The following is a 26636-nucleotide window of genomic DNA, read 5'->3' as shown; positions in this document are numbered from 1 at the left end:
TCCCACGAACAGTGCAAGAAGGTTCCCTCTTCTCCACACCCTCTCCAGCAGTTATTGTTTGTAGATTTTTTGAGGATGCCCATTCTGACTGGTGTGAGGTGATATCTCATTGTAGTTTTGATTTGCATTTCTCTAATAATTAGCGATGTTGAGCATCTTTTCTTGTGCCTGTTGGCCATCTGTATGTCTCCTTTGGAGAAATGTCTATTTAGCTCTTCTGCCCAATTTTTGATTGAGTTGTTTGTTTTTTTGATATTGAGTCACGTGAGCTGTTTGTAAATTTTGGAGACTAATCCCTTGTTGGTTGCATCATTTACAAATATTTTCTCCCATTCTGTGGATTGTCTTTTCATTTTGTTTATGATTTCGTTTGCTATTACATGCACTCATTTTTGTGTGTGTTACTATGCAATTTAACTGCATGTGTTAATTTGTGTAACTGCCACCACAATTAAGAAACAGAAATGTTCCATCAATACAGAGATTGTGTTACCTACCCCTTTATATTCACATCCCATTTCTCCACCCTTTCTAACCTTTGGCAACCATGAATCTATTTTTCAGCTCTATAATTTTGTCATTTTGAAAATGTTATATAAGTGGAATCACACAGTATGTAACCCTTTGAGATTGGCTTTTTTCATGCAGCATAATGTCCTTGTGATCTATCTAAGGTGTTGCCTGTGTTGATAGTGGGTTCCATTTAATTGTTGAGTAGCAGTCTATGATATGGATGTATTGCAGTTTGTTTAACCACTCCCCAGTTGAATGGTATCTGGGCTGTTTCAGTTTTTGGCTATTATGAATAAAGCTGCTATGAACACTTATGTACAGATTTTTGTAGGAACGTAAGTTTTCATTTCTCTGGGATAAATGCCAAAGAGTGCAGTTGCTAAGACATGTAGTAAGCACATGTTTAGTTTTTTAAGAAACTGCCATACTGTTTTTCCAGAGTGGCTGTACTATTTTACATTCCTACCGGTAACGTGTGAGTTGATCCAGTTCCTCTCATCCTCACCAGCGTTTGTTGTTATCATTTTTTAAAAAAAAAAGCCATTGTGATAGGGGTGTAGTGATGTCTCATTGTAGTTTTAGTTTGCATTTTCCTGATGACTAAAGGCATTGAACATATTTTCATGTACTTCTTTGACATCTATATATCTGCCCTCTTTGATGAAATGTTTGTTCATATCTTTTGCCTATTCTCTAAATGACTTGTTTCTTTTAATAAATTTATTTATTTATTTATTTATGGCTGCGTTGGGTCTTTGTTGCTGTGCGCGGGCTTTCTCTAGTTGCAGAGAGCAGGGCCTACTCTTCATTGTGGTGTGCGGGCTTCTCATTGCAGTGGCTTCTCTTGTTGCAGAGCACGGGCTCTAGGCATGCGGGCTTCAGTAGTTGTCGCACGCGGGCTCAGTAGTTGTGGCTCGCGGGCTCTAGAGTGCAGGCTCAGTAGTTGTGGTGCACAGCTTTAGTTGCTCTGCAGCATGTGGGATCTTCCCGGACCAGGGCTCGAACCCATAGCCCCTGCATTAGCAGGTGGATTCTTAACCACTGAGCCACCAGCGAAGTCTTGACTTGTTTTAGAGTTCTTAATATATATTTGAGAAATGTGTCCTTTGTCAGACATATGGTTTGCAAGTGTTTTCTCCCAGTTTGTTCATTGTCTTCTTATCCTCTTAACAGAGTCTTTTGCAGAGCAAAAGTTTTTAATTTTGATGAAGTCCAGTTTATCATTTTTTTTTCTTTTATGGGTCATGGTTTTGGTGTGAACTCTTCAAGTAGCCCTAGATACCAAAGATTTTCTCCTATGTTTTCTTCTAAAAGTTTTATTGTGAATATTTGATGATATTTAAAAACTGAACTTTTTGGTTAGAATAATGACATTGTGTGTGTGTGTTTTTTTGTTTTGTTTTTTTTTTGCGTTACGCGGGCCTCTCACTGTTGCGGTCTCTCCCGTTGCGGAGCACAGGCTCCGGACGCGCAGGCTCAGCGGCCATGGCTCACGGGCCCAGCCGCTCCACGGCATGTGGGATCTTCCTGGACCGGGGTACGAACTCGTGTCCCCCGCATCGGCAGGCGGACTCTCAACCACTGCGCCACCAGGGAAGCCCTGTGTGTGTGTTTTTAAAGAGCCATTTTAGAAATAACATATTGAAATATTTACAGATCATGTTTAAGATTTAGATCGAAATAATATAATGCAGGAGGGGGTGAAAAAAAAATAAATGGGGTGAAGAAGCAAGATAGGTCACGTTCCTGTAAAACCTAGATTTGTTGACCATGAGATCAGTGCTTACGGTAATCTTTTAAGCTTCTCATTTTAGATTTAGATAGACTATACATACCCTTTCTAATTTTTTAAATGATTATATAATCAGAGTTATGGCTAAAACTGGTTCTGAGCCTGTTTCTGGACCACTTATTTCCTTAAGTGTGATGTTCTCACTGACTGTTTCCTTCTCAGCAGAATAAAAAATTATAAATTTTTGTACACTAGGTGTTAAAGACTTAATGTTAACTTATCCTCAAGCATATTGCACCTGAATTTTTAACGAATAGATGGTAGAGGAGAGAGTGTGATAGTTAACAGAGTAACCACTGATGTAGCCAGGTTGGGCAGAGTATTACAGAGACTTAGAGCAGCTTGGGCAACTAGCCACTCTGCCTGCTGGCTGTAGCTGATTATACATGCATGTGACTTTTAAAGGTTTCTTTGTTAGTATAAAGCCAAATGTCACAAAGCCCAATAAACATTTGATTTTAATGATTACTAATTAATACTTTGTCAGTTGATGATGAAACTGTCAAGTTTGATAAAGTCTATTGTAAACATGCATTACTTTAAAGGTGGCTTTCTCTTAAAGCTCATTTGATGTAGTCATTATTGGTGGCGGAATTGTGGGGCTTGCCTCTGCCAGAGCACTCATCCTGCGACATCCAGCTCTTTCCATTGGTGTTCTGGAAAAGGAGAAAGATTTAGGTATGTATGTTCTCAGTGTTGCTTAACCTGAGCACCTGCTCATTTTGTCAGTTCTACATCTTTCATGCTGAATGTCGATGTTAGTGTCCCAGTTTGGGTTCTTTAGAAAGCAGAGCCTAGGACTAGGATTTGGGTGTAGGTGATTTTTTTCAAGGTTATTCGAGGAGGCAGGAGTGAGGAGGTGGGGAGAGTAAACAGGGAAGGAGGAAAAACTTTGTGAGGGTGCGTTATTTAGGTTGCAGCTGTGAGCTTAATTCCACTGAGACCCCCGAGGAGCTACCTAATGTTTCCCAGGATTGTGCTCATTTATCCATCAGCTTCTGTCCCTTTGGTTGAGGATTGTCCATAGGGCGTTGAGTCCCTGTGCCCCCAAATATTAGAAAAGGCCCTGGAGCAGAAGGCAGAGAGCTGTAGTGGACCCTTGAAGTGGTTTGCTGGTGGTGAGGGGGGCGGTTTGTGCACCAAAGTTGTAGTGGAAGTCAGAGATGGGCTGGAGGGATGTGACACAGACACCATGGTTGGCTGCTACGGGATGCTAGAAGTGCTCTGACTATAAGAACAAACTCAGACAGAATTTTAAATAGTGGTCTCTAATAGCTTCAACTGTAAGTGTATTCCCCCACTTCTTAAGTTTTGAATGAGTCATGTAGTTTCTCTTCACCTGTTTCTCTTGTTCCATAGCTATTCATCAGACTGGACATAACAGTGGTGTCATACATAGTGGAATTTATTATAAACCTGAATCCCTGAAAGCTAAGTTATGTGTACAAGGCGCAGCCCTCATCTATGAGTACTGTAACCAAAAGGGAATTTCCTACAAGCAATGTGGCAAGGTATGGCATTTTACTAGGGCCTTGACTTATTTATAAATAGCATTTACTTAGTAATCTTAAATGTTGATTTAAAAAATGCCTGGCTTTTCTTTCTCTGTATCCATGTAATTTGCAAAATCTAGATGTTTCATATAAATGGGATCATACAATATGTTGTCTTTTGTGATTGGCTTCTTTCACTTGGCATAGTGTTTTCAAGGTTCGTTCGTCTTGTGGCATGAATCAGTACTTCATTCCTCCTTATACCCCATTGTATTGGTATACCACATTTTGTTTATCCAGTTATCAGTTGATGGACATTTGGGTTGTTTCCACTTTTTGGCTACTATGAATAATGCTGCTATGGACATTTAGGTACAAGTTTTTGTATGGACCTATGTTTTCATTTCTGTCAGGTATATACCTATGAGTGGAGTTGCTGGGTCATATGGTAACTACATGTTTAACATTTTGAGGAAGTGTGAAACTGTTTTCCAAAGTGCTGTACTATTTTACATCCCCATCAGCAGTTAACGAGGATTCCAATATCCTCACATCCTCATGAACACCTGTTATTGTCTGTTTCATTTTAGCTATCCTAGAGGATGTGAAGTGCTATATCATTGTGGTTTTTATGTAATTAAACATAGTAATTAATGATGTTAAGCATCTTTTCATATACTTATTGGCCATTCATTTATCTTCTTTGGAGAAATATCTATTCAAATCTTTTGCTCATTTTAAAATTGAGTTCTTTGTCTTTTTATTGTTGATTTGTATGTGTTATTTATATATTCTGGATATATAAATATCCCTTATCAGCTATATGATATTTACTAAAATACTACTAAAATATTAAAATATATATATTTTTAAATAAAATAATAGCAATAGTAATGATGATATTTTAAATATTACTAAATATTTTCTCCCATTCTGTAGATTTTCTTTTTTACTTCTTGATGGTATCCTTTGAAGCACAGAAACTTTCAATTTTGATGAAGTCTAGTTTATCTTTTCTTTTCTTTTATTGCTTATACTTTTAGTGTCATATCTAAGAAATCATTGCCTAACTTTAGATCATGAAAAAGTGCTCCTACATTTTCTTCTAATGTCAAAACCTTAGCTCTGATGTTTAGATCTGTGATAGTTTTTTTCCCCCAAATGAGTTGGTTTAATTCTGAGTGTTATAGAATTGGAGCTAGAACAAAGACTGAAGAACAGACTTTGGCAGGATTCTGGGCTGGGTTTACTCTGACCTCACAGCTAAGGTAGAAATGGCCGAATGAGAAGAACTAAAGAGAAGATGAACCACTGTATGATTTCATTTTTTTAGACTTTAACAAAAGTTTGTTCTTAAATTTATAGCAGGTTTCAAGACAGCACTTCATTCTAACTATAGGTGGCAACAGATGTTATGGCAGGGAATCCAGTTATTTAAACAGGAATGGAATTAAGGATCACCATTGCCTCTGGCACAAGGAACAGCTTACTTTTTGACAGATTTCTTAATTCCAACTGTCCCCAGGAGGGCCTTCCTTGCAGCCTCAAGTTTCTTTTGCTTCTCTTTTTGTTTCTGCTTGAATGCCTTATCATCCTCATCCAACTTCTTGGCCTGCTTCTTGGGCTGCTTCAGGTGCTTCTTACCACCTTTTCAGATGGCCTACTGCCCCTTCACCAGACCCCACCACAAGAAGCAGAGCTTCTATCCCTACACGTATTCCTCCAGCGTAGGTTCACTTTTTTTTTTTTTTTGCAGTATGCGGGCCTCTCACTGTTGTGGCCTCTCCTGTTGCGGAGCACAGGCTCCGGACGCGCAGGCTCAGCGGCCATGGCTCACGGGCCCAGCCGCTCCACGGCATGTGGGATCCTCCCGGACCGGGGCACGAACCCGTGTCCCCTGCATCGGCAGGTGGACTCTCAACCACTGCGCCACCAAGGAAGCCCTAGGTTCACTTTTTAATTAATTTTGGTATATGGTGTGAGGAAGAGTTCCAACTTCATTCTTTTGCATGTGGATATCCAGTTGTCTCAGCACCATTTGTTGAAAAAACTATTCTTTGTACATTGTTTTGGCACCTGTATCAAAAATCAGTTGAGCATAAGTGTAAGAAGGTTTGTTTAGGATTCTCAATTCCATTCCATTGATGTGTGTCTATCGTTATGCCAGTACCACACTATCTTGTTTACTGTAGCTCTTTATTTTTTGAAATCAGTAAGTGTGAGTCCTCCAACTTTGTTGTTTTTCAAGAGTGTTTTGGCTGTTCTGGGTCCCTTGCATTTCCATATGAATTTTAGGGTCAGTTTGTCAGTTTCTCCAAAAAAGGCAGCTGGGATTTTTGTTAGCGAGCGATTATATTGAATCTATAGATCAGTTTGGGGAGTATTGCCATCTTAACAATATTAAATTTTGCAAACCATGAACTTGGGATGTCTTCCTGCTTATTTAGATCTTCTTTAATTTCTTTCAACAATTTTAAAACATTTTTCATTTTACAGGTCTTGCACTTCTTTTGTAATTTTATTCCTTGATATTTTATTCTTTCTGATGCTTTTGTGAGGGGAATTGTTTTCTTAATTTCAGTTTGGTTTATTCATTACTAATGTATAGAATATGATTGATTTTTGTGTATCGATCTTTATCCTTCAACTTTGGTGAACTCGTTTTTTAGTCTAATAGTTTTTCGTGTGTGTGTGTGTGTGGATTCCTTAGGATTTTCTATATGCAGGATCATGTCATCTGCAAATAAGATAGTTTTACTTTTTTTCTTGCCTAATTTACCTGGGTAGAATCTCTAATACAATGTTGAATAAAAGTAGTGAAAGTGGGTATCTTTGTGTTGTTCTTGATTTTAGGGAGAAAGTATTCAGTCTTTCACTATTAAGTATAATGATAGCTGTGGGTTTTTTGTGGATGCCCTTTATCAGACTGAGGAAGTTCCTTTTTACCTGCAGTTTGTTGATTTTAATCATGAATAGGTGTTGTATTTTCTCAAATGCCTTTTCTATGTCTCTTGAGGCAGTCATGTGGTTTTGTCCTTTATTCTATTAATATGAATTTATTACATTAATTGACTTTTGGATGTTAAATAGATCTTGCATTCATGCAATGAATCCCACCTGGTCATGGTATATAATCCTTTTTATATGTCGCTGCACTCAATATACTAGTATTTTGTTCAGAATTTTTATATCAATACTCATAAGGGATATTGATATGCAGGTTTGTTTTCTTTTGATATCTGTGTCTCGTTTGAGTGTTAACTGGCCTTATAGAATTAGGAAGTGTTCCCTTCTCTTCTGTTTTTTGGAAGAGTTTATGAAGAATTGGTATTAATTCTTCTTTAAACATTTGGTAGCATTCATGAGGCCTGAGCCTTTACAGTTACTAATTCCATTTCTTGTTATGGGTCTATTCAGATACTCTTTTTCTCCTTGAGTCAGTTTCAGAAGTTTGTGTCTTTTTAAGAATTTTCCCATTTCATATAGATTATCTAATTTGTTGCATACAGCTGTTCATAATATTTCCTTATAACTCTTCTTCATGTAATTTTTAAGAATAAAAGTTCATTGTCACCATTAAAGATGCTATGAATATTTTTTTTTAATGATGTGGGAAAATGGTCCTGATATAGTGTTAAGTAAAAAAAGCAAGATATAAAACTGTATTTACAGTTTTTATGGTTGAGTTATGAGGGTTCTTTTTGTTTTTTTTTTAAATCCTTTAAGCCAAAGGAACCAGACAACATCCATAACATCCACCATTGAGAAACATACCATGCCCCATGCCTACCCATAGGATGATCTTGAGCTCTGTAACCCCTACTTCCTTCTGGAGCCTTGAACACTACTTCATATTCCCTCTTCACATCAAATCACATCATTGCTTCTAATCCATCTCAGCTCAGCTCCAGGTGTTAATTTACAGATTGCTGCTTCCAGGCCACAACGGTGTCAATGTGACTTAATGACCTGATTTCAGAGTTTTCCTGGTTCAGTCACTGATTTGTGCCTCTGAGTGTCTGCCCCTCCCCAACTTCTTTTTTTTTTTTTTCAAGTTTGAAGTCCTTTTATTTCTTTAAATTGAGGTATGATTAACATATAATATTATTTATTATTAGTTTCATGTGTATGTATTGTGAAATGATCACCACCATAAGTCTAGTTAACATCTGTCACCATTCACAGTAAGAAAAACTATTTTTTTTCTTGTGATGAGGACTTTTAAGATCTATTTTCTTAGCAACTTTCAAATATGCAATACACAATTATTAACTATAGTCACCATGCTGTACATTACATCCCTATGACTTGTTTATTTTATATTTGGAAGTTTGTACAGAGTTTCTAAAGAGTTCTTTATATATTCTGCATATTAGAGCCTTATCAGTGATAATGATTTACAAGTATTTTCTCCCATTCAGTGGGTTATCTTTTCACTTTCTTGATAGTTCCCTATGATTCCACGTATATTTTTAAGGTTAATTATTTGTTGATTTAAATAACCTTTACACCTTGATTAAAAGTATTACTTTATGGAGTTCAGTTGACTCCTTGCTATGAAATAGTGATTTTTGAATTCTGATGTACTTGTGAATATCATCTGTGCTTTCCTTTGCTGGTAGCTGTTAAGTAAGAAACTACCTCAAACAGATACTTTGCCCAGAAATAAACAGAAAAAGAGTCTTGATGAATTTTCTGTTTTTCTCCTCTGCAACAGAATGCATTAGTAAATACTTTGAAATGTACTTTATTCCAAAAAAATAAAATAGTTTTCTCTTAGCGATATTCCATTATACTGAATATTGCCTGTCTTTCTGATGTACTGGTTTTTGTTTAGTTTTGTTTCGCTTTTGTTTTTTGTTTGGTTTTTAATGTAAAGACTAAGCAACCTGTGCTTCTTTCCCCTCTGGGATTGAGGGAGTGATGGCGATACTTCTGGCCAAGGTGCATGTAGCAACTGTCATAGCAGATGCGACAATTGAGGCTACATCTCACCTTTGTTTTAATGCAGTCTTAAGACAAATTTTTTGGTGGAGGAAGAAAGTGAAGTCATGAAGAAAGGGAGAAGTAGATACATGAAGCAAAAACAGTTTAAAAAAATCAACCCAATTTGAATCATACACTAATTTATGATTTTCTGTTGATTTTATCTATCATAGCTGATGATATATTTAACTCTATTCATGTTCTTTATCTTTTTTCTTTTTAAGCTTATAGTAGCTGTTGAACAAGAAGAAATTCCCAGACTTAAGGCCCTGTATGAGAGAGGCCTGCAGAATGGTGTCCAGGACCTGAGGCTGATCCAGCAAGAGGACATAAAAAAGAAGGAGCCATATTGTAGGGTAAGTGATTCACTAACCCCACACACAGGCTCACAGGGATAGGGCTAAGTCCTGTGACATGGAGGCTGAGGGTGAGTTTATAGGAAGCAGGAATCATAGAGACAGTTAAATAATCCTGTTACAGAAGCATTAAGGTGCCAGACACAAGAGGGCATTGCCACAAACTCTGGACACCTGATTTCTTCTTTTCCTACAAGAAACTACCAGGTCCTGAAGAACATAGGCAAAAGCAAGAGGAGGTCTGAGACTCTATGGCATGTTTGGAAACCACTGAGTGGTGAGATGTGGTGAGTGGATCATAGGGTGTGTAGCAAGAGATAATAGATGAGACTGGGAAGGCAGAATTAGCCCACATAAAGGGCTTGATATCATATCCATGCTGATAACTTTGAAGTTTATCCAGTAGGCATAGGTAGCCACTAAAAATTTTTGAGGAGGGTGGCTACAATATTGGATCTGTTTCAGGAGGGTAGGTTATAGAGTTTCTGGCTTAAAACATGCTGTGGGGAAAACCAGATCTTCTTTCTTGTATTTGTGATAGAAACACGAATAATAATATAATAGTTACTCTGCATATCAACTTCCCTTGATAGCCTTTTAGAGGCTATCCGTCCAACTCTCATTCCACTGACTGTTCCAATGAATTGCTGTATCTCCTGTTCTCCATTCCCCAGTGTTTTAATGACATATTCCAATAGCTGGACTGTGGGTACCTGTCTTAGCGAGTGTGACCTTGAACTCACTGTCAGGCAGTGCTTATCAAAAGCTTGCTTTAGAGAAACACTATTTAAGGGAGAGAGCCTGGATGATATGTAGACCATTCATTCTTGTACATCTCTCCAGACCATCAGATTGTAGTACACCTACACTGTAGTGTTTTTCTCTCCCCATCCTACTTCTTGACCCCAGATTACTCTCCTTGAGTTGTGTTTTGGTTTTATGGCATCAGCCTATGGAGAAAGTCATTGTGTCACTCACTGAGGCCTCTACTATAAGGAGGTGGTTGAGGACATAGGTTCACTGTCAAACAACATCTCTCTGAGAACACTCAGGAGAAATTTCAGACTCCAGTTCTAAGAATAATTTTGTTTTTCCTGAGCATAATTGGCTTGTTTTTATCGATGGACACTGAATTCTTTAACTGTATTGTCCTGTTTGCCTTGGCTCTAAGCAGAAACACATTTGTGCCCTACTCTTGCCAAATATCTAGAGCATTAAGCATACATTTTTATTTTCATATACTAAATTGGCTCTTTGTTTCATCTTATCTTTCCACCTTTGTTTTCTATATGCTCTGATTTTTTGGAACTTTTTATTGAATCACAGCATACATCCAAAATCATAAATGTATACAGCTTGATGAATTTTCGTTAAGTGTGATCATCCAGATCAACAAACAGAACATTACCAGCTTCTCAGAATTCCCCTCATGCCCCCTCCTAGACACTACCTTTCCCTTAAGGATGACCACTGTTCTTTTACATCATAGATTTTTGAATTTTGTGTAAGTAGAATCATATAGTATGTGCTCGTTTGTGTCTGGACTGCTTTTATTCAGTATTGTTTATAAAATTCATCCATATTATTGCATGTAGTTATAATTTGTTGTCATTGCTGTATAATAATCCTTTGTATGACTATAGCATGGTTCTTTATACTGTTGTTGGGCGTTTTGGGTAGTTTCCAATTTGGAGCTCTTGCAAATAGTGCTACTAAGAACATTCTAGCACATCTATTTTGGTGAACACACGTACACACTTTCGTGGGGGATATACCTCGGAGGGAAATTATGGTCATAATTTATATATATGTATGGCTGTGGCAGGTACTGCCAAAGAGTTTTCCATAGCATTTGTCCCAAATAATAATCTTATCAACAGTGTATGAGAGTTACAGTTGCTCCTTATCTTCACCAACACTTAATATTGTTTGTTGTTTTCATTTTAGCCATTCTGGTGGCTATGTAGTAGTATAATATTATAATTTCCCTGTTGACCCATAAAATTGTACACCTTTTCATATGTTTACTGGCCATGTGGATATTTTCTTTTGTGAAGTAACTAAGTCCTTTGCCCATTTTTCTATTGGGTTGACTGTCCTTCTTATCAATTATCAATTCTTATTAATTTTATAAGTTCATTATATAGTCTGAATATGTGTCTTTTGTTGTGTATATACGTATGTATATACACAATAGATATCTTCTATGACTCTGTGGCTTGTGTTTTCACTCTTAATAGTGTCTTTAGATGAACAGAGGTTCTTAGTCTTAATGTAATCATTCAATCAATTTATGCATATATTTCTCTTTTATGCTTAGTGCTTTTTTGTACTCTGAGAAATCTTTGCCTATTTCAGCATCAGGAAGATATTCTCCTATGCTTTTTTTCTAAAAGCTATGTTGTTTTACCTTTCGCATTTAGATCTACGATCCGTTTGGAACTGATTTTTGTTTATGGTATAAGATAGGGGTCAAGGTACACTTTTTTCCCCTCATATGTAGATATCCAGTTAGCCCAGCACCATTTATCAAAAAGACCATTATTTCCCCACTGCACTGCAGTGTTACCTTTGTGATACCAGGTGACTATATATAGGTGGGCTCTCTGTCTGGACTCTCTTCTCTTCTGTTGTCTCTTCTTGTACCACTACCATAATGTCTTAGTTACTATAGCTTTTCAATAGGTCTAGACATCTGGTTGAGTAAGTCCTTCAATTTTGTTCTTCTTCAACATTGTATTGCCTATTCTTGGATCTTTGCATTTCCATATACATTTTAGAATTAATTTGCTAAAGTCCACAGGATAACCTGTTGTGATTTCGATTGAGATTGCCCTGAATATGTAGGTTGACATATTTGCAGACAGTTGACATATTTACAATATTGAATCTTCCAATCCATGAACATGGATCACTCCATTTATCTGAATCTTTAATTTATTGAAAAAAATGTATTACAGTTTTCAGTGTAGAGGTCTTACATGTCTCTTAGATTTATTTCTAGGTATTTGATTTTTTATACTCTCATAAATAGTATTGTTATTTAAAGTTTATTTTCTACTTATACATTACAGATATATGGAAATCAAATTGATTTTTGACCATGTATTCATCTTGGTTGTTGAATTCACTTATTGATTCTAATAGTTTGTCTATAAATTCTTTTTTTTTTTTTGGCCGTACCATATGGCATGTGGGATCTTACTTCCCCAACCAGGGATCGAACACATGCCCCCTGCAGTGGAAGTGTGGAGTCTTAACCACTGGACCACCAGGGAAGTCCCAATTCTTTTGTATTTTCTATGTACAATCATGTCGTCTGCAAATAATAACTTATTTCTTCCTTTCCAACCCATATACTTGTCTGGCTCAATATTTAATGCTAGCATATGTTGTTTTGTATGTGCTTCTTGTTTGTTTGTTTTTACAGGCTGCTTCAAATCCTTTCACAAAAAGACAAGATAGAAATAGATTTTTTTCCCTTAAGTTATCTGTAGTTGTGCAGTTAAAGTTAGATCAAAATATTTGATTTTATTAATTAGTATAAAGTTCCCAAGAGACTAGGAATCCAAACAGTGTTAAATGAGTTCTTCCTGCAGAGAAAGTCATAGCATCTTCAACTCCAGAAAACCTCACCCTTCCCTCCCCTCAGACTCAGTCAGAATAATCAAAGTGTTTAACTTGTGGGAGTAGGTCTTCTTCTCCCTTTTCCTGTCCCCATGCATTTCTTATCTCTCTGAGATGGTGAATGAATGACTGATTTTTTTAAAAAAAGAAGACATCTTCACTGAATATCTAATTTTGGCTATTTCTTTCAGGCTTTGGGCAAATGCTACACGGTCTTAAGCCAGGATTGGCAAACTATGGCCTGTGGGCCAAATCCAGCCCACCACATGTTTTTAAAGACCTATAAGCTGTTTTAAATGGTTGAAAAAATTAAAAGAAGAATAATATTTTGTGACACATGAAACTTATATGAAACTCAAATTTCAGTGTCCACAAATAAATTTTTATTGGAGAACAATCATACTTATTCATTTATGTGTTGTCTGTGGCTGCTTTTGTGCCAAACAGCCAACTCGAGTAATTGAAACAGAGATCCTAAGCCTCACATGGGCAAAAATATTTACTATCTGGCCCTTTACAGAAAAGATTACCAGCTCCTGATCAAACAGTAGGGAGCCACTGAAGGATTTAGGCAAGAAAACGATATGCAAACTGTGCTAATTGAGGAAGGTTAATCAAGTTCTGGTACATAGGATGGAATTGGACATGGGAGAGAGGGGAGCCTTGAGGTGGGAAGTCAAAGCTATTTATATTTATTATTGGAAGGCAGCTATGCTCACCATGATACCATCAACACCACTTATTTATAGTTATTTTTAGACTACCTGATTTCTTTCTGCTACTCTTGAATATCATAGGTTAGTAATTTCTAGACTTCAGGGAATTTGGCATATTATTCTTTATTTTATCTCACTATATTCTGTCTTTTTTTTTTTTCCATAAAGTAGGATCTGACATAAGGTGAGCAGCAGAATGTGGTGGCTGAGAAGCCAGACAGACATAAATTTAAATCTCATATCTGCCTATTTAACAGCTGTTTACCTTGAGTGGGTTAAAATTGTTCTAAACCTCAGACTCCTCATTTGTAAAATGCAGGTTGTTCTGAGAATTAAATATAGTGATATATGTAAGGCATCCAGCATATGTTAATCCTCAAGAAGTGGTAGATGTTATTTTGGGCTTATTTAAGCAGTAATTCTAGTGAATTCAAATTGGTTTTGTTTGAGATACTTGGGAACTTTTCATGAAATCTGTTAAGATAACTTAGTTATGTTTGTTCTTTTCCTCCTGCTTTACATTTTCCCCCTTTCCTGATGCTTTGCTTGTAACTCAATATTTTATTCTGTTTATTTCCTTTAAGCCATATCAATTCCTCTGCAGAGTAAAATAGGCTATTTAAAAACATTGTAGAGAGATCCTAGGATGTCTTCAAACCAGGCTTGTGAATAACTCATATAAGAGCTTGTTTTAGTCAGTTGGGGCTGCTGCAGCAAAGTACCATGAACCAGTTAGCTTATAAATGTCAGATATTTATTTCTCACAGTTCTAGAGGCTGGAAGTCTGAGATCAAGGCTCTGGAAGATTTGATGTCCGGTGAGGACCCACTTCCTGGTTCATAGACCATCTTCTTGCTGTGTTCTCACATGGCATAAGGGGTAAGGGAACTCTCTGGAGTCTCTTTTATAAAGGCACTAATCCCATTCATGAAGCCTCCATCCTCATGACCTAATCACTTCCGAAAGGCCCCACCTCCAAATACCGTCACATGGGTCATTAGGTTTCAACATATGAATTTTGGAGGCACACAGACATTCAGTGTACAGCAGAACTGGTTATTTAGACTGATGCCATATTTAAGGGGGAAAGACACTAGTATTAAAGAGATTAGGAGATTGGTTCAAGATGGCAGAGTAGAAGGACGTGCTCTCACTCCCTCTTGTGAGAGCACTGGAATCACAACTAACTGCTGAAAAATCATCGACAGGAAGACACTGGAACTCATCAAAAAAGATGCCCCGCATCCAAAGACAAAGGAGAAGCCACAATGAGATGGTAGGAGGGGTGCAATCACAATAAAATCAAATCCCATAACTGCTGGGTGGGTGACTCACAAACTGGAGAACACTTATACCACAGAAGTCCACCCACTGGAGTGAAGGTTCTGAGCCCCATGTCAGGCTTCCCTGGGGGTCCGGCAACGGGAGGAGGAATTCCTAGAGAATCAGAATTTGAAGGCCAGCGAGGTTTGATTGCAGGACTTTGACAGGACTGGGGGAAACAGAGACTCCACTCTCAGAGGGCACACACAAAATAGTGTGCACATCGGGACCCAGGGGAAGGAGCAGTGACCCCATAGGAGACTGAACCAGACCTACCTGCTAGTGTTGGAGTGTCTCCTGCAGAGGTGGGAGGTGGCTCTGTCTCACCGTGAGGACAAGGACACTGGAAGCAGAAGTTTTGGGAAGTACTCCTTGACGTGAGCCCTCCCAGAGTCTGCCATTAGCCCTACAAAAGAGCCCGGGTAGGCTCCAGTGTTGGGTCACCTCAGGCCAAACAACCAACAGGGAGGGGACCCAGCCCCACCCATTAGCAGACAAGCAGATTAAAGTTTTACTGAGCTCTGCCCACCAGAGCAACAGCCAGCTCTACCCACCACCAGTCCTTCCCATCAGGAAACTTGCACAAGCCTCTTAGATAGCCTCATCCACCAGAGGGCAGACAGCAGAAGCAAGAAGAACTACAGTCCTGCAGCCTGTGGAACAAAAACCACATTCACAGAAAGGTAGACAAGATGAAAAGACAGAGGGCTATGTACCAGATGAAGGAACAAGATAAAACCCCAGAAAAACAACTAAATGAAGTGGAGATAGGCAATCTTCCAGAAAAAGAATTCAGAGTAATGATAGTGAAGATGATCTAGGACCTCGGAAAAAGAATGGAGGCAAAGATCGAGAAGATGCAAGAAATGTTTAACGAAGACCTAAAAGAATTAAAGAACAAACAAACAGAGATGAACAATACAATAACTGAAATGAAAAATACACTAGAAGGAATCAGTAGCAGAATAACTGAGGCAGAAGAACGGATAAGTGACCTGGAATACAGAATGGTGGAATTCACTGCTGCAGAACAGAATAAAGAAAAAAGAATGAAAAGAAATGAAGACAGCCTATGAGACCTCTGGGACAACATTAAATGCACCAACATTTGCATTATAGGGGTCCCAAAAGGAGAAGAGAGGGAGAAAGGACCAGAGAAAATATTTGAAGAGATTATAGTTGAAAACTTCCCTAACATGGGAAAGGAAATAGCCACCCAAGTCCAGGAATCACAGAGAGTGCCATACAGGATAAACCTAAGGAGAAACATGCCAAGACACATAGTAATCAAATTGGCAAAAAAACTGGCAAAAATTAAAGACAAAGAAAAATTATTGACAGCAGCAAGGGAAAAACGACAAATAATATACAAGGGAACTCCCATAAGGTTAACAGCTGATTTCTCAGCAGAAACTCTACAAGCCAGAAGGGAGTGGCATGACATATTTAAAGTGATGAAAGGGGAGAGCCTACAACCAAGATTGCTCCACCTGACAAGGATCTCATTCAGATTCAATGGAGAAATCAAAGGCTTTACAGACAAGCAAAAGCTAAGAGAATTCAGCACCACCAAACCAGCTTTACAACAAATGCTGAAGAAATTTCTCTAAGTGGGAAACACAAGAGAAGAAAAGGACCTACAAAAACAAACCCCCCCAAAATTAAGAAAATGGTAATAGGAACATACATTGATAATTACCTTAAATGTGAATGGATTAAATGCTCCAACCAAAAGACACAGGCTTGCTGAATGGATATAAAAACAAGACCCATATATATATATGCTGTGTACAAGAGACCCACTTCAGACCTAGGGACACATACAGACTGAAGTGAGGGAATGGAAAAACATATTCCATGCAAATGGAAATCAAAAGAAAGCTGGAGTAGCAATACTCATATCAGACAAAATAGACTTTAAAATAAAGAATGTTACAAGAGACAAGGAAGGACACTACGTAATGATCAAGGGATCAATCCAAGAAAATGATATAGCAATTATAAATATATATGCACCCAACTTAGGAGCACCTCAATAGGTAAGGCAACTGCTAACAGCTATAAAAGAGGAAATCGACAGTAACACAATAATAGTGGAGGACTTTAACACCTCACTTACACCAATGGACAGATCATCCAAACAGAAAATTAATAAGGAAACACAACCTTTAAATGACACAATAGACCAGATAGATTTAATTGATATTTATAGGACATTCCATCCAAAAAACAGCAGATTACGCTTTCTTCTCAACTGCACATGGAACATTCCCCAGGATAGATCACATCCTGGGTCACAAATCAAGCCTGAGTAAATTTTTAAAAATTGAAGTCGTATCAAGCATCTTTTCTGACCACAATGCTATGAGATTAGAAATCAATTACAGGGAAAAAGATGTAAAAAACACAGACACATGGAGGCTAAACAGTACCTTACTAAATAACCAAGAGATCACTAAAGAAATCAAAGAGGAACTCAAAAAATACCTAGACACAAATGACAATGAAAACACGACAATCCAAAACCTATGGGATGCAGCAAAAGCAGTTCTAAGAGGGAAGTTTATAGCAATACAAGCCTACCTCAAGAAACAAGAAAAATCTCAAATAAACAGTCTAACGTTACACCTAAAGGAACTAGAGGAAGAAGAACAAACAAAACCCAAAGTCAGCAGAAGGAAAGAAATCATAAAGATCAGAGCAGAAATAAATGAAAAAGAAACAAAGAAAACAATAGCAAAGATCAATAAAACTAAAAGCTGGTTCTTTGAGAAGATTAACAAAATTGATAAACCATTAGCCAGACTCATCAAGAAAAAGAGGGAGAGTACTCAAATCAATAAAATTAGAAATGAAAAAGGAGAAGTTACAGCAGACACCGCAGAAATACAAAGCATCCTAAGAGACTACTACAAGCAACTCTATGCCGATAAGATGGACAACCTGGAAGAAATGGACAAATTCTTAGAAAGGTATAACTTCCAAGACTGAACCAGGAAGAAATAGAAAATATGAACAGACCAGTCACAAGTAATGAAATTGAAACTGTGATTAAAAATCTTCCAACAAACAAAAGTCCAGGACTAGATGGCTTCACAGGTGAATGCTGTCAAATATTTAGAGAAGAGCTAACACCCATCCTTCTCAAACTCTTCCAAAAAGCTGCAGAAGGAAAACTGCCAAACTCATGCTATGAGGCCATCCATCACCCTGATACCAAAACCAGACAAAGATACTACAAAAAAAAATTACAGACCAATATCACTGATGAATATAGGTGCAAAAATCCTCAACAAAATACTAGCAAACAGAATCCAACAACACATTAAAAGGATCATACACCATGATCAAGTGGGATTTATCCCAGGGATTCAAGGATTCTTTAATATACGCAAATCAATCAATGTGATACACCGTATTAACAGATTGAAGGATAAATACTATATGATTATCTCAATAGATGCAGAAAAAGCTTTTGACAAAATTCAACACACATTTATGATAACTCTTCAGAAGGTGGGCATAGAGGGAACATACCTCAACATAATAAAGGCCATATACAAAAACCCACAGCAAACATCATTCTCAGTGGTGAAAAACTGAAAGCATTTCCTCTAAGATCAGGAACAAGACAAGGATGTCCACTCTCACCACTATTATTCAACATAGTTTTGGAAGTTCTAGCTGTGGCAGTCAGAGAAGAAAAAGAAATAAAAGGAATACAAATTGGAAAAGAAGAAGTAAAACTGTCACTGTTGCAGATGACATGATACTATACATAGAGAATCCTAAAGATGCCACCAGAAAACTAGTAGAGCTAATCAATGATTTTGGTAAAGTTGCAGGATACAAAATTACTGCACAGAAATCTCCTGCATTCCTACACCCTAATGATGAAAAATCTGAAAGAGAAATTAAGGAAACACTCCCATTTACCACTGCAACAAAAAGAATAAAATACCTAGGGAGACAAAAGACCTCTATGCAGAAAACTATAAGACACTGTTAAAAGAAATTAAAGATGATACAAACAGATAGAGAGATATACCATGCTCTTTTGTTGGAAGATTCAATATTGTGAAAATAACTATACTACCCAAAGCAATCTACAGATTCAGTGCAATCCCTATCAAATTACCAATGGCATTTTTTACAGAGCTAGAACAAAAAATCTTAAAATTTGTATGGAGACACAAAAGACCCCGAATAGCCAAAGTGGTCTTGAGGGAAAAAAATGGAGCTGGAGGAATTAGACTCCCTGACTTCAGACTATACTACAAAGCTACAGTAATGAAGACAATATGGTACTGGCACAAAAACAGAAATATAGATCAATGGAACAGGATAGAAAGCCCAGATATAAACCCACACACCTATGGTCAACTAATCTATGACAAAGGAGGCAAGGATATACAGTGCAGTAAAGACAGTCTCTTCAATAAGTGGTGCTGGGAAAAATGGACAGCTATGTGTAAAAGAATGAAATTAGAACACTCCCTAACACCATATACAAAAATAAACTCAAAATAGATTAGAGACCTAAATGTAAGACCAGACACTGTAAAACTCTTAGAGGAAAACATAGGAAGAACATTCTTTGACATAAATCACAGCAAGATCTTTTTTGATCCACCTCCTAGAGTAAGGGAAATAAAAACAAAAATAAACAAATGGGACCTAATGAAACTTAAAAGCTCTTGCAAGCAAAGAAAACTACAAACAAGATGAAAAGACAACCCTCAGAAAGCGAGAAAATATTTGCAAACAAAACAATAGACAAAGGATTAATCTCCAAAATATACAAACAGCTCATGCAGCTCAATATTAAAAAAATAAAAACCCAATCCAGAAATGGGCGGAAGACCTAAATAGATGTTTCTCCAAAGAAGACATACAGATGGCCAAGGAGCACATGAAAAGCTGCTCAGCATCACTAATTATTAGAGAAATGCAAATCAAAACTACAATGAGGTATCACCTCACACCTGTTAGAATGGGCATCATCAGAAAATCTACAAACAACAAATGCTGGAGAGGGTGTGGAGAAAAGGGAACCCTCTTGCACTGTTGGTGGGAATGTAAATTGATACAGCCACTATGGAGGTTCCTTAAAAAACTAAAAGTAGAATTACCATATGATCCAGCAATCCCACTACTGGGCATATACCCAGAGAAAATCGTAATTCAAAAAGACACATGCACCCCAATGTTCATTGCAGCACTATTTACAATAGCCAGGTCATGGAAGCAACCTAAATGCCCATCAACAGACGAATGGATGAAGAAGGTTTGGTACATATATACAATGGAATATTACTCAGCCATAAAAAGGAACGAAATTTGGTCATTTGTTGAGACGTGGATGGATCTAGAGATTGTCATACAGAGTAAAGTAAGTCAGAAAGAGAAAAACAAATATCGTATATTAACACATGTATGTGGAACCTAGAACCGTGGTACAGATGAACCGGTTTGCAGGGCAGAAGTTGAGACGCAGATGTAGAGAACAAACTATGGACATCAAGGGGGGAAAGCTGTGGGGTGGTGGGGATGGTGGTGTGATGAATTGGGCGATTGGGATTGACATGTATACACTGATGTGGATAAAACTGATCACTAATAAGAACCTGCTGTATAAAAAAATAAATTAAATTCAAAAAAAAAAAAAGACACATGAACCCCAGTGTTCATTGCAGCACTATTTACAATAGCCAAGACATGGAAGCAACCTAAATGCCCATCGAGAGATAAATGGGTAAAGAAGATGTGGTACATATATACAATGGAATATTACTCAACCATAAAAAGAAACAAAATTGGGTCATTTGTAGAGATGTGGATGAATCCAGAGACTCATACAGAGTGAAGCAAGTCAGAAAGTGAAAAACAAATATCGTATATTAACGCATGTATGTGGAACCTAGAAAAACGGTACAGATGAACCGGTTTGCAGGGCAGAATTTGAGACACAGATGTAGAGAACAAACGTATGGACACCAAGGGGGGAAAGTGGCGGCGGGGCTAGTGGTGTGATGAATTGGGAGATTGGGATTGACATGTGTACGCTAATATGTATAAAATGGATAACTAATAAGAACCTGCTGTATAAAAAAAATAAAGAGATTAGGAGTCTGTACATGTGGGGGGCAGGAAATATATGGGAAATCTCTGTACCTTCTCCTCAATTTTTCTGTGAACCTAAAACTGCTCTAAAAAATCAAGTCTACTAAAACAAAAATGAAGCATTTAAACTCACATCTAAACAGTGCTTTACAAAAATTATTGAGCACTTCCTGAATATAAAACAGCTAAACCTGTTGCTGTTTTGTAGCTTTATGTGATTTTGATGGGATTTGGTTGTGAAATTAAGATGTGAGAATCTCGCTGATCTGTATCAAGTATTACCTTGCCATTTGAGAATAAAACAATTTATAACCTCCCCCAGGAAGGCATGCTAATTTTTAACATGTGTTTCTCTTTTTATGTACTAATGAAAAGATCTTTCACACTTTAAGGTTGGTGTAAAAAAGTAAATAAATAAAAGCACATATGAGCCCCTGACCCCACTGTGGATTTAGTCAAGATGTAAAAACAATATTGATTGTGGAGTTTGGAAAACAGGATTATTGGTTTCGTGGCGGTACTGAAATCTGGAGTATATGGAAGATTCCAGCTAATCAACTGGAACAACAATCGTTGTCTGTCATGTAATCCTTGTCAGCACTTTAAAGATAGAAAAAAATAGAAACATGGATCCATGGTTCTTTATATCATGCCTAACTGTTAAAAAAGAAACAAAAAACAGAACAACTCTTCATAAGTCATAAAGGTTCAGGATGAATCTGGATATTGTTCTGTGTACCTGACCGTGTGATCCTCACGTGTCTTGGAATGAGGTGGATGAAGTATGTGTGTATAGATAATCAAATTATGTATGCATATTTTTGTGTCTTATAAGTGAAGAAACTGGTTAAGGTAATTCTCCAAGGTCGTACAACTTAAAGAGTCCCCTCCTCCCAGATCTGACTCGGAACTGGTATGTTTCTGTTCAGTTTAACTGACATTTTCTTCTTTACTATGTGCCGAACACTATGTTGGGCACTGCAGATATGAAAGTGAGTAAGACAGAGTTGTCATCCTGAAGGAAGTTGTAGTATAGCAGAAAATACAATTTTAATACAGTGATAAGTTTTCTGATAGAACTGATACTCTGTCTTGTGCCAAGGTAAGGGAGAGCTTTTAGCTTACTCTGGAAGTCTAGGAAAATCTTCTCAGAAGTGAACCCCTCACTTGAAAGATGAATAAATAGTGTAACTCATAAAAGAGGTATATCCTACTTTTCTCTGAGTCCTCTGCAGTAGTGATCTGCTTTATAGAATGCCACATTATAGTTATCAATGTCTAGGTGTATTGATATTTAAGGGTGGCAATACATAGTAGAAAATATACTCTGGTTATTTCATAGAAGTGTCTTGAGTAAATTCCTTCCTTTTCCCCCAACTTCACCACCACTACCAAGAATGGGTGGCGAAATTTCCATGGTATAGGATCACACCTGTTTCTTCCAGGCCCTCCAGAAAGAAACAGTTTGTCAGGGGAACTCGTAAAGGGCTTCTTGGACCAGATCTCTTTAAGAAGAAAATTAAGTGCCCCTAGGGGAAGTATCTTGGAAAATTTTAAACTGCCTCTGTAAACTTTGACTTTGAAGGATAGCTCTTGACAGTGCTTGCTGTGGGTAAATCCTGACTGCCTCCTCTGACATTAGCTGTGGTGATCCGCCTGCCTTTTCTTTAGCACTATTGGTCAGGCACACGTTCCTCTGTTCCTCTAGCCTCCTGACTGACTTCCAGCTCCCAACTTTCCCTGACCTGCTTGCCTGGTTCTTTTCCAGACACCTGACCTGCCGTAACCTCAGATTCAAGCTCTGACCTGCTAACCTGGACAGTACACGCCCAGCCTGCTGGCTGACAGACACAGTCAGCCTGTCCCCCAACCCTGCCCTGGGCCAGAGTGTCTGACTGCTGGGCAGCAGTGACTCGCTCCACCTTCTCCCCACTACACATATAGGCGGGGCACACCAACATCTCATGAGAACGGTCACAGCCAAGGCTAGAAAGGGAAGGAAGAAGGAAAACCTGTTAGGGAAGGTCTGGGGCGGGGGAGGAATCTAGTAAGTGTAAAGACAACCCTCAAAAGTTGTCAGTCAGTAAATAGTTGAGTGCTTCTGTGTGTCAGGCATGTGCTGGGTTATAGGAGTATAAGATGAATAAGGAGGATATTTGGGATTATAAAAAACTATTGATATGAAACACTTTTACAGCATGTTTTTATCACCCTGTTATCATACTTGTCACATAGTTTTTATGCTACGTAAGGAAGTTTTTTGTAACTAAACTCTTACTTTTTGTGGCTAAACTCTTAGTATTATCCTAAGTTAGCTTCCAAGGTTATTGTACCCCAAATACCATTTGTAGTTTAAAGTTGAATTATACTTATTTGACCTGCGAATTTAGGGATTTCAGGCAATGTAAGTTCTAATGTAAAATCTTACATGTGATTGTATTGAAACAGAAGGAATGATTTCCTGTTCTTGGCAAATGCTGTCATATTCTGGAAGCAAGACTGTCAGGAAAATGATGAAGTTTGCCAAATGTTATGTTCAGTTTGTGAAAAGAGACTGTGAGGCATTTTGTGAGCCTTCACCTTTAGTGTCATCTGGCCATTTGGAAGCATTGGTCAGGGATGGGTGGCAAAGTCAAAAACTTTTAAAGGCCAAGCAGGTAAATGCACTGGGGTAGGGGTGGAGCAGTGAATACAGATGAGATAGTTAAAATAATATTATCAGATATCATTGTAAAACTGCAACAACAGTGCAGTCCTGGCCAAATAGGAGGATAGCAGCATTTACCTGTCGTGCTCAACTTCTGGGCGCCATTTATCCTGGGAACCAGGCTACGCTCTTAGGGGCAATTGATTGGGAGAACTGATATACTCTTATATACAATAAGGCAACAGAAAATGGTGCCATTTCCAAGGATTCACCAAAATGCAGTCAATACTTTGTGAAATGCTACTTGTTTCCTTTTCTTCAGAATTAGAAAAGCCAATGCACATTCAATACTTATTCCAAAAAATTAAATAGGTATGGTTGTAGATCATTCATTTATAGAGTTTAAACATGTTTTGAGTGACAACACACACACACACCCCAACATAGCAACAAAAGACCCAGACTATTAATTTCTCATATTACCTGAAGAGAAAGTTTGAATTAACCACATAAAATGTCCATTCAGTAGTTGTAGTCTTGAAGATAGGTTCTGCAGCAAATCAAATCGACACTCGGCAAACACTGTGAACAACTCTGAGCTCTCACTGAGTGTGCATGACATATAATATACTACTGGGAAAAATCTCTACAGTTTGTTTAAAATATAATTGGTGATACACTGTTTGATTCAGAATCAGATATGAATCAGAATCAGATAGGATAAGGTATAAAGAAAACAGAAAAACTCATTGTAGCAGCTGGAAGAGCCTGGAAAAATTAACTCCTCTAAGGAGGAGAATTATTTCCTGACTATAGAGGTTTTCTTATTTAGCTAGTATTATTTCTTTTATCTGTTAGACAAATTATATATGTATTCAATTTCAAATTTAGGCATTGAATTGAGCACTTTTTTTTTCTTTAAGACTATCAGATGTTTGCCAGGAAAGGCTAATTGTGTGTTATCCATCAATATAAACAATAAAAAAATTCGGCCAAAAATCAAAGTTATGGCACAACCTATGCACAGTGGTTTTTAATTGTATTGTCTTGATTTTTTCACAATTCTGTGCCAGGGTCTAATGGCTATTGATTGTCCTCATACTGGCATTGTGGACTATCAGCAGGTGGCTTTGTCATTTGCCCAGGATTTCCAAGAAGCAGGTGGCTCTGTTTTGACCAGTTTTGAAGTAGAAGATATTGAAATGGCTAAAGAAAGTCCTTCAAGAAGTAAAGATGGTGAGCAATCCTTGTCTTTTCTTTTGAATACTGAATTGACTTCTAATCAAACTTGGGACTGTTTTTGGCTAGGGTAGCGCTGGCAGGAGGGCCACCAGAAGCTAGGCTACAGTAGGGCCCAGAGCTGGAGGCAGGTACAGAAGGGGTGAGGGTGAGACCGGATACGGGAGAACTGGGACTTCTAGTGAGTCTTGTGCTGATAGAACTAGGCACTGATGGGACACTTCTGACTAGTGCTAAATCCCGAACTGCCAAGGCTGTTTATGGAAAGTTAGCCTACAAACACTTCCCTATCCAGTAGGTTAGTCAGAATCCCCTGGGAGTGCTTGTTAAAAATGCAGATTTTAGCATCACCCAGTCTTACTGAATCAGACTGTCTGGGGATAGGACATGACTCAGCCATTCTGAATTCCCCCTCCACCCCGCCCCCCCGCCCCAGTTCCTTCATTGTAGCCTGTACTTAGAGTTTGTTTTGTTTTGCTTTGGGGACAATTTTTTTTTAAACCAAATGAATTAGCTTTTAAGCCTTAAATTCATTGTTGGGAAATTTGAAGGAGAAAAAAAGTAGTGTTCAGTTCATTCTTTCTTGACAGGTTTTTAAGGAGATCTGGGCTATCTGAGTCATTCTCCCAGTGTCCTTTTAAATTCTAAGATGATGAGCAAAATTGTTAGATAATTGAGATTGTTAGATAGGTAGCATAATCAATCAAATCTATGATATAAGTAAGTAGATCATATTTTTTTTACCTGCTGTACCTATGCTTTATAGGTCTTTGAGATCACATGTATCTGATTGGGAACTAATTTTATAAATAGTTTATCATTGGAAATTCTGTGTTGTGATAACTCTTGCTTCTCTATACAACTTAGAATCCGCAAGGATTCAGATAACCAAGACTTGAACAACAAGTGTCATAGCATTAGTTCTGTGAGAAAATGCATACTGATTTATGATGATCCATTTTATAGCCTGTTTTCTAGGATTGCAGTTCACAGAAAAGCTGGGACTGTCTATTTTGGAGCTGGGGTGGGGAATGGTTTATAAGTATAGATTAAATGAATTAAAATAAAATATGCTAAAAACATGCCAGAGTTTTGTATATTGTCAAATATGAACTAGTTTAATCTTGTTACTTGGTAAAAAACTTTAGAATGAAAAGTAGGAGGCAATAATGGTTATGACAGAGACAATCCTTTAAATTATTACTAGAATAATGTTTATTTAATGTAGGCTTTCTTTTGCTAAAAATAAATCTTTCACTAATTTTTTTTCAGGGATGAAATACCCAATTGTTATAAGGAATACAAAGGTAAAGATTCTTAAGCAAAACTACTTTCATCTACTTTATCTACTGTCATCTCCTTTCTTAAAAAGTTGAATTAACCACAGTGCTGTATTTTATGTCATTGAATGAAATTTGTGTAATGTAAAAGTTATTCTGAGAGAAATCCTTTGAGAGCAGTGTAACAGCTTTCATTCTAAGAAGGGTTTCAACTTGGAAATGTCTTCATGAAGTGATTGTGCCAGCAAAGGATAGGATTATAAGCACTTAGAGTAATAAAAACTGATAGTTTTATTGCTCTGCCTACTTATCTACATTAACTTATTAACTGTCTGCTAATGAGAAAACTTTGGGGGCAGGGAGCAGGTTGTGCAGAGAGAGATGGACTACTTTTCTTCATCTTCTCATAGTCTAAAACAAGAATTATTGAATAGCATAGAAGCATTTCGTTAGCTGTATGTTCATTGAACGATCAGAGTTCAGTCAGGAGAGTAGAGTCATCAATGAGTATATTATAGGAATTAGGCCTTACACAATTTTT

The 26636-nt window shown here is 37.6% G+C and overlaps 1 protein-coding gene across 6 annotated transcripts in view; it reads left to right on the top strand.

Annotated features, from left to right (window-relative positions):
• The window catches only part of L2HGDH (L-2-hydroxyglutarate dehydrogenase), a 51634-nt gene that overhangs the window by 4288 nt on the left and 20710 nt on the right, over positions 1 to 26636 (top strand). For 3 of the 6 annotated variants that reach the window (XM_022570613.3, XM_022570610.3, XM_089906138.1), the window contains exons 2-6: positions 2868 to 2983; positions 3665 to 3816; positions 9009 to 9140; positions 24650 to 24812; positions 26088 to 26122. In XM_022570613.3, coding sequence (XP_022426321.3) covers positions 2868 to 2983; positions 3665 to 3816; positions 9009 to 9140; positions 24650 to 24812; positions 26088 to 26122 — 598 coding nt within the window. The other 3 variants (XM_022570612.3, XM_089906139.1, XM_089906143.1) reach the window with 3 other exon arrangements.

Source organism: Delphinapterus leucas, chromosome 2 (assembly GCF_059928025.1).
Source record: "Delphinapterus leucas isolate spDelLeu-1000000601 "Yukka" chromosome 2, BTC_Dleu_Yukka2, whole genome shotgun sequence".
Taxonomy (NCBI): domain Eukaryota; kingdom Metazoa; phylum Chordata; class Mammalia; order Artiodactyla; family Monodontidae; genus Delphinapterus; species Delphinapterus leucas.
Note: the sequence above shows the minus strand (reverse complement) of the source record. Positions and strands in the feature narration are given on the sequence as shown.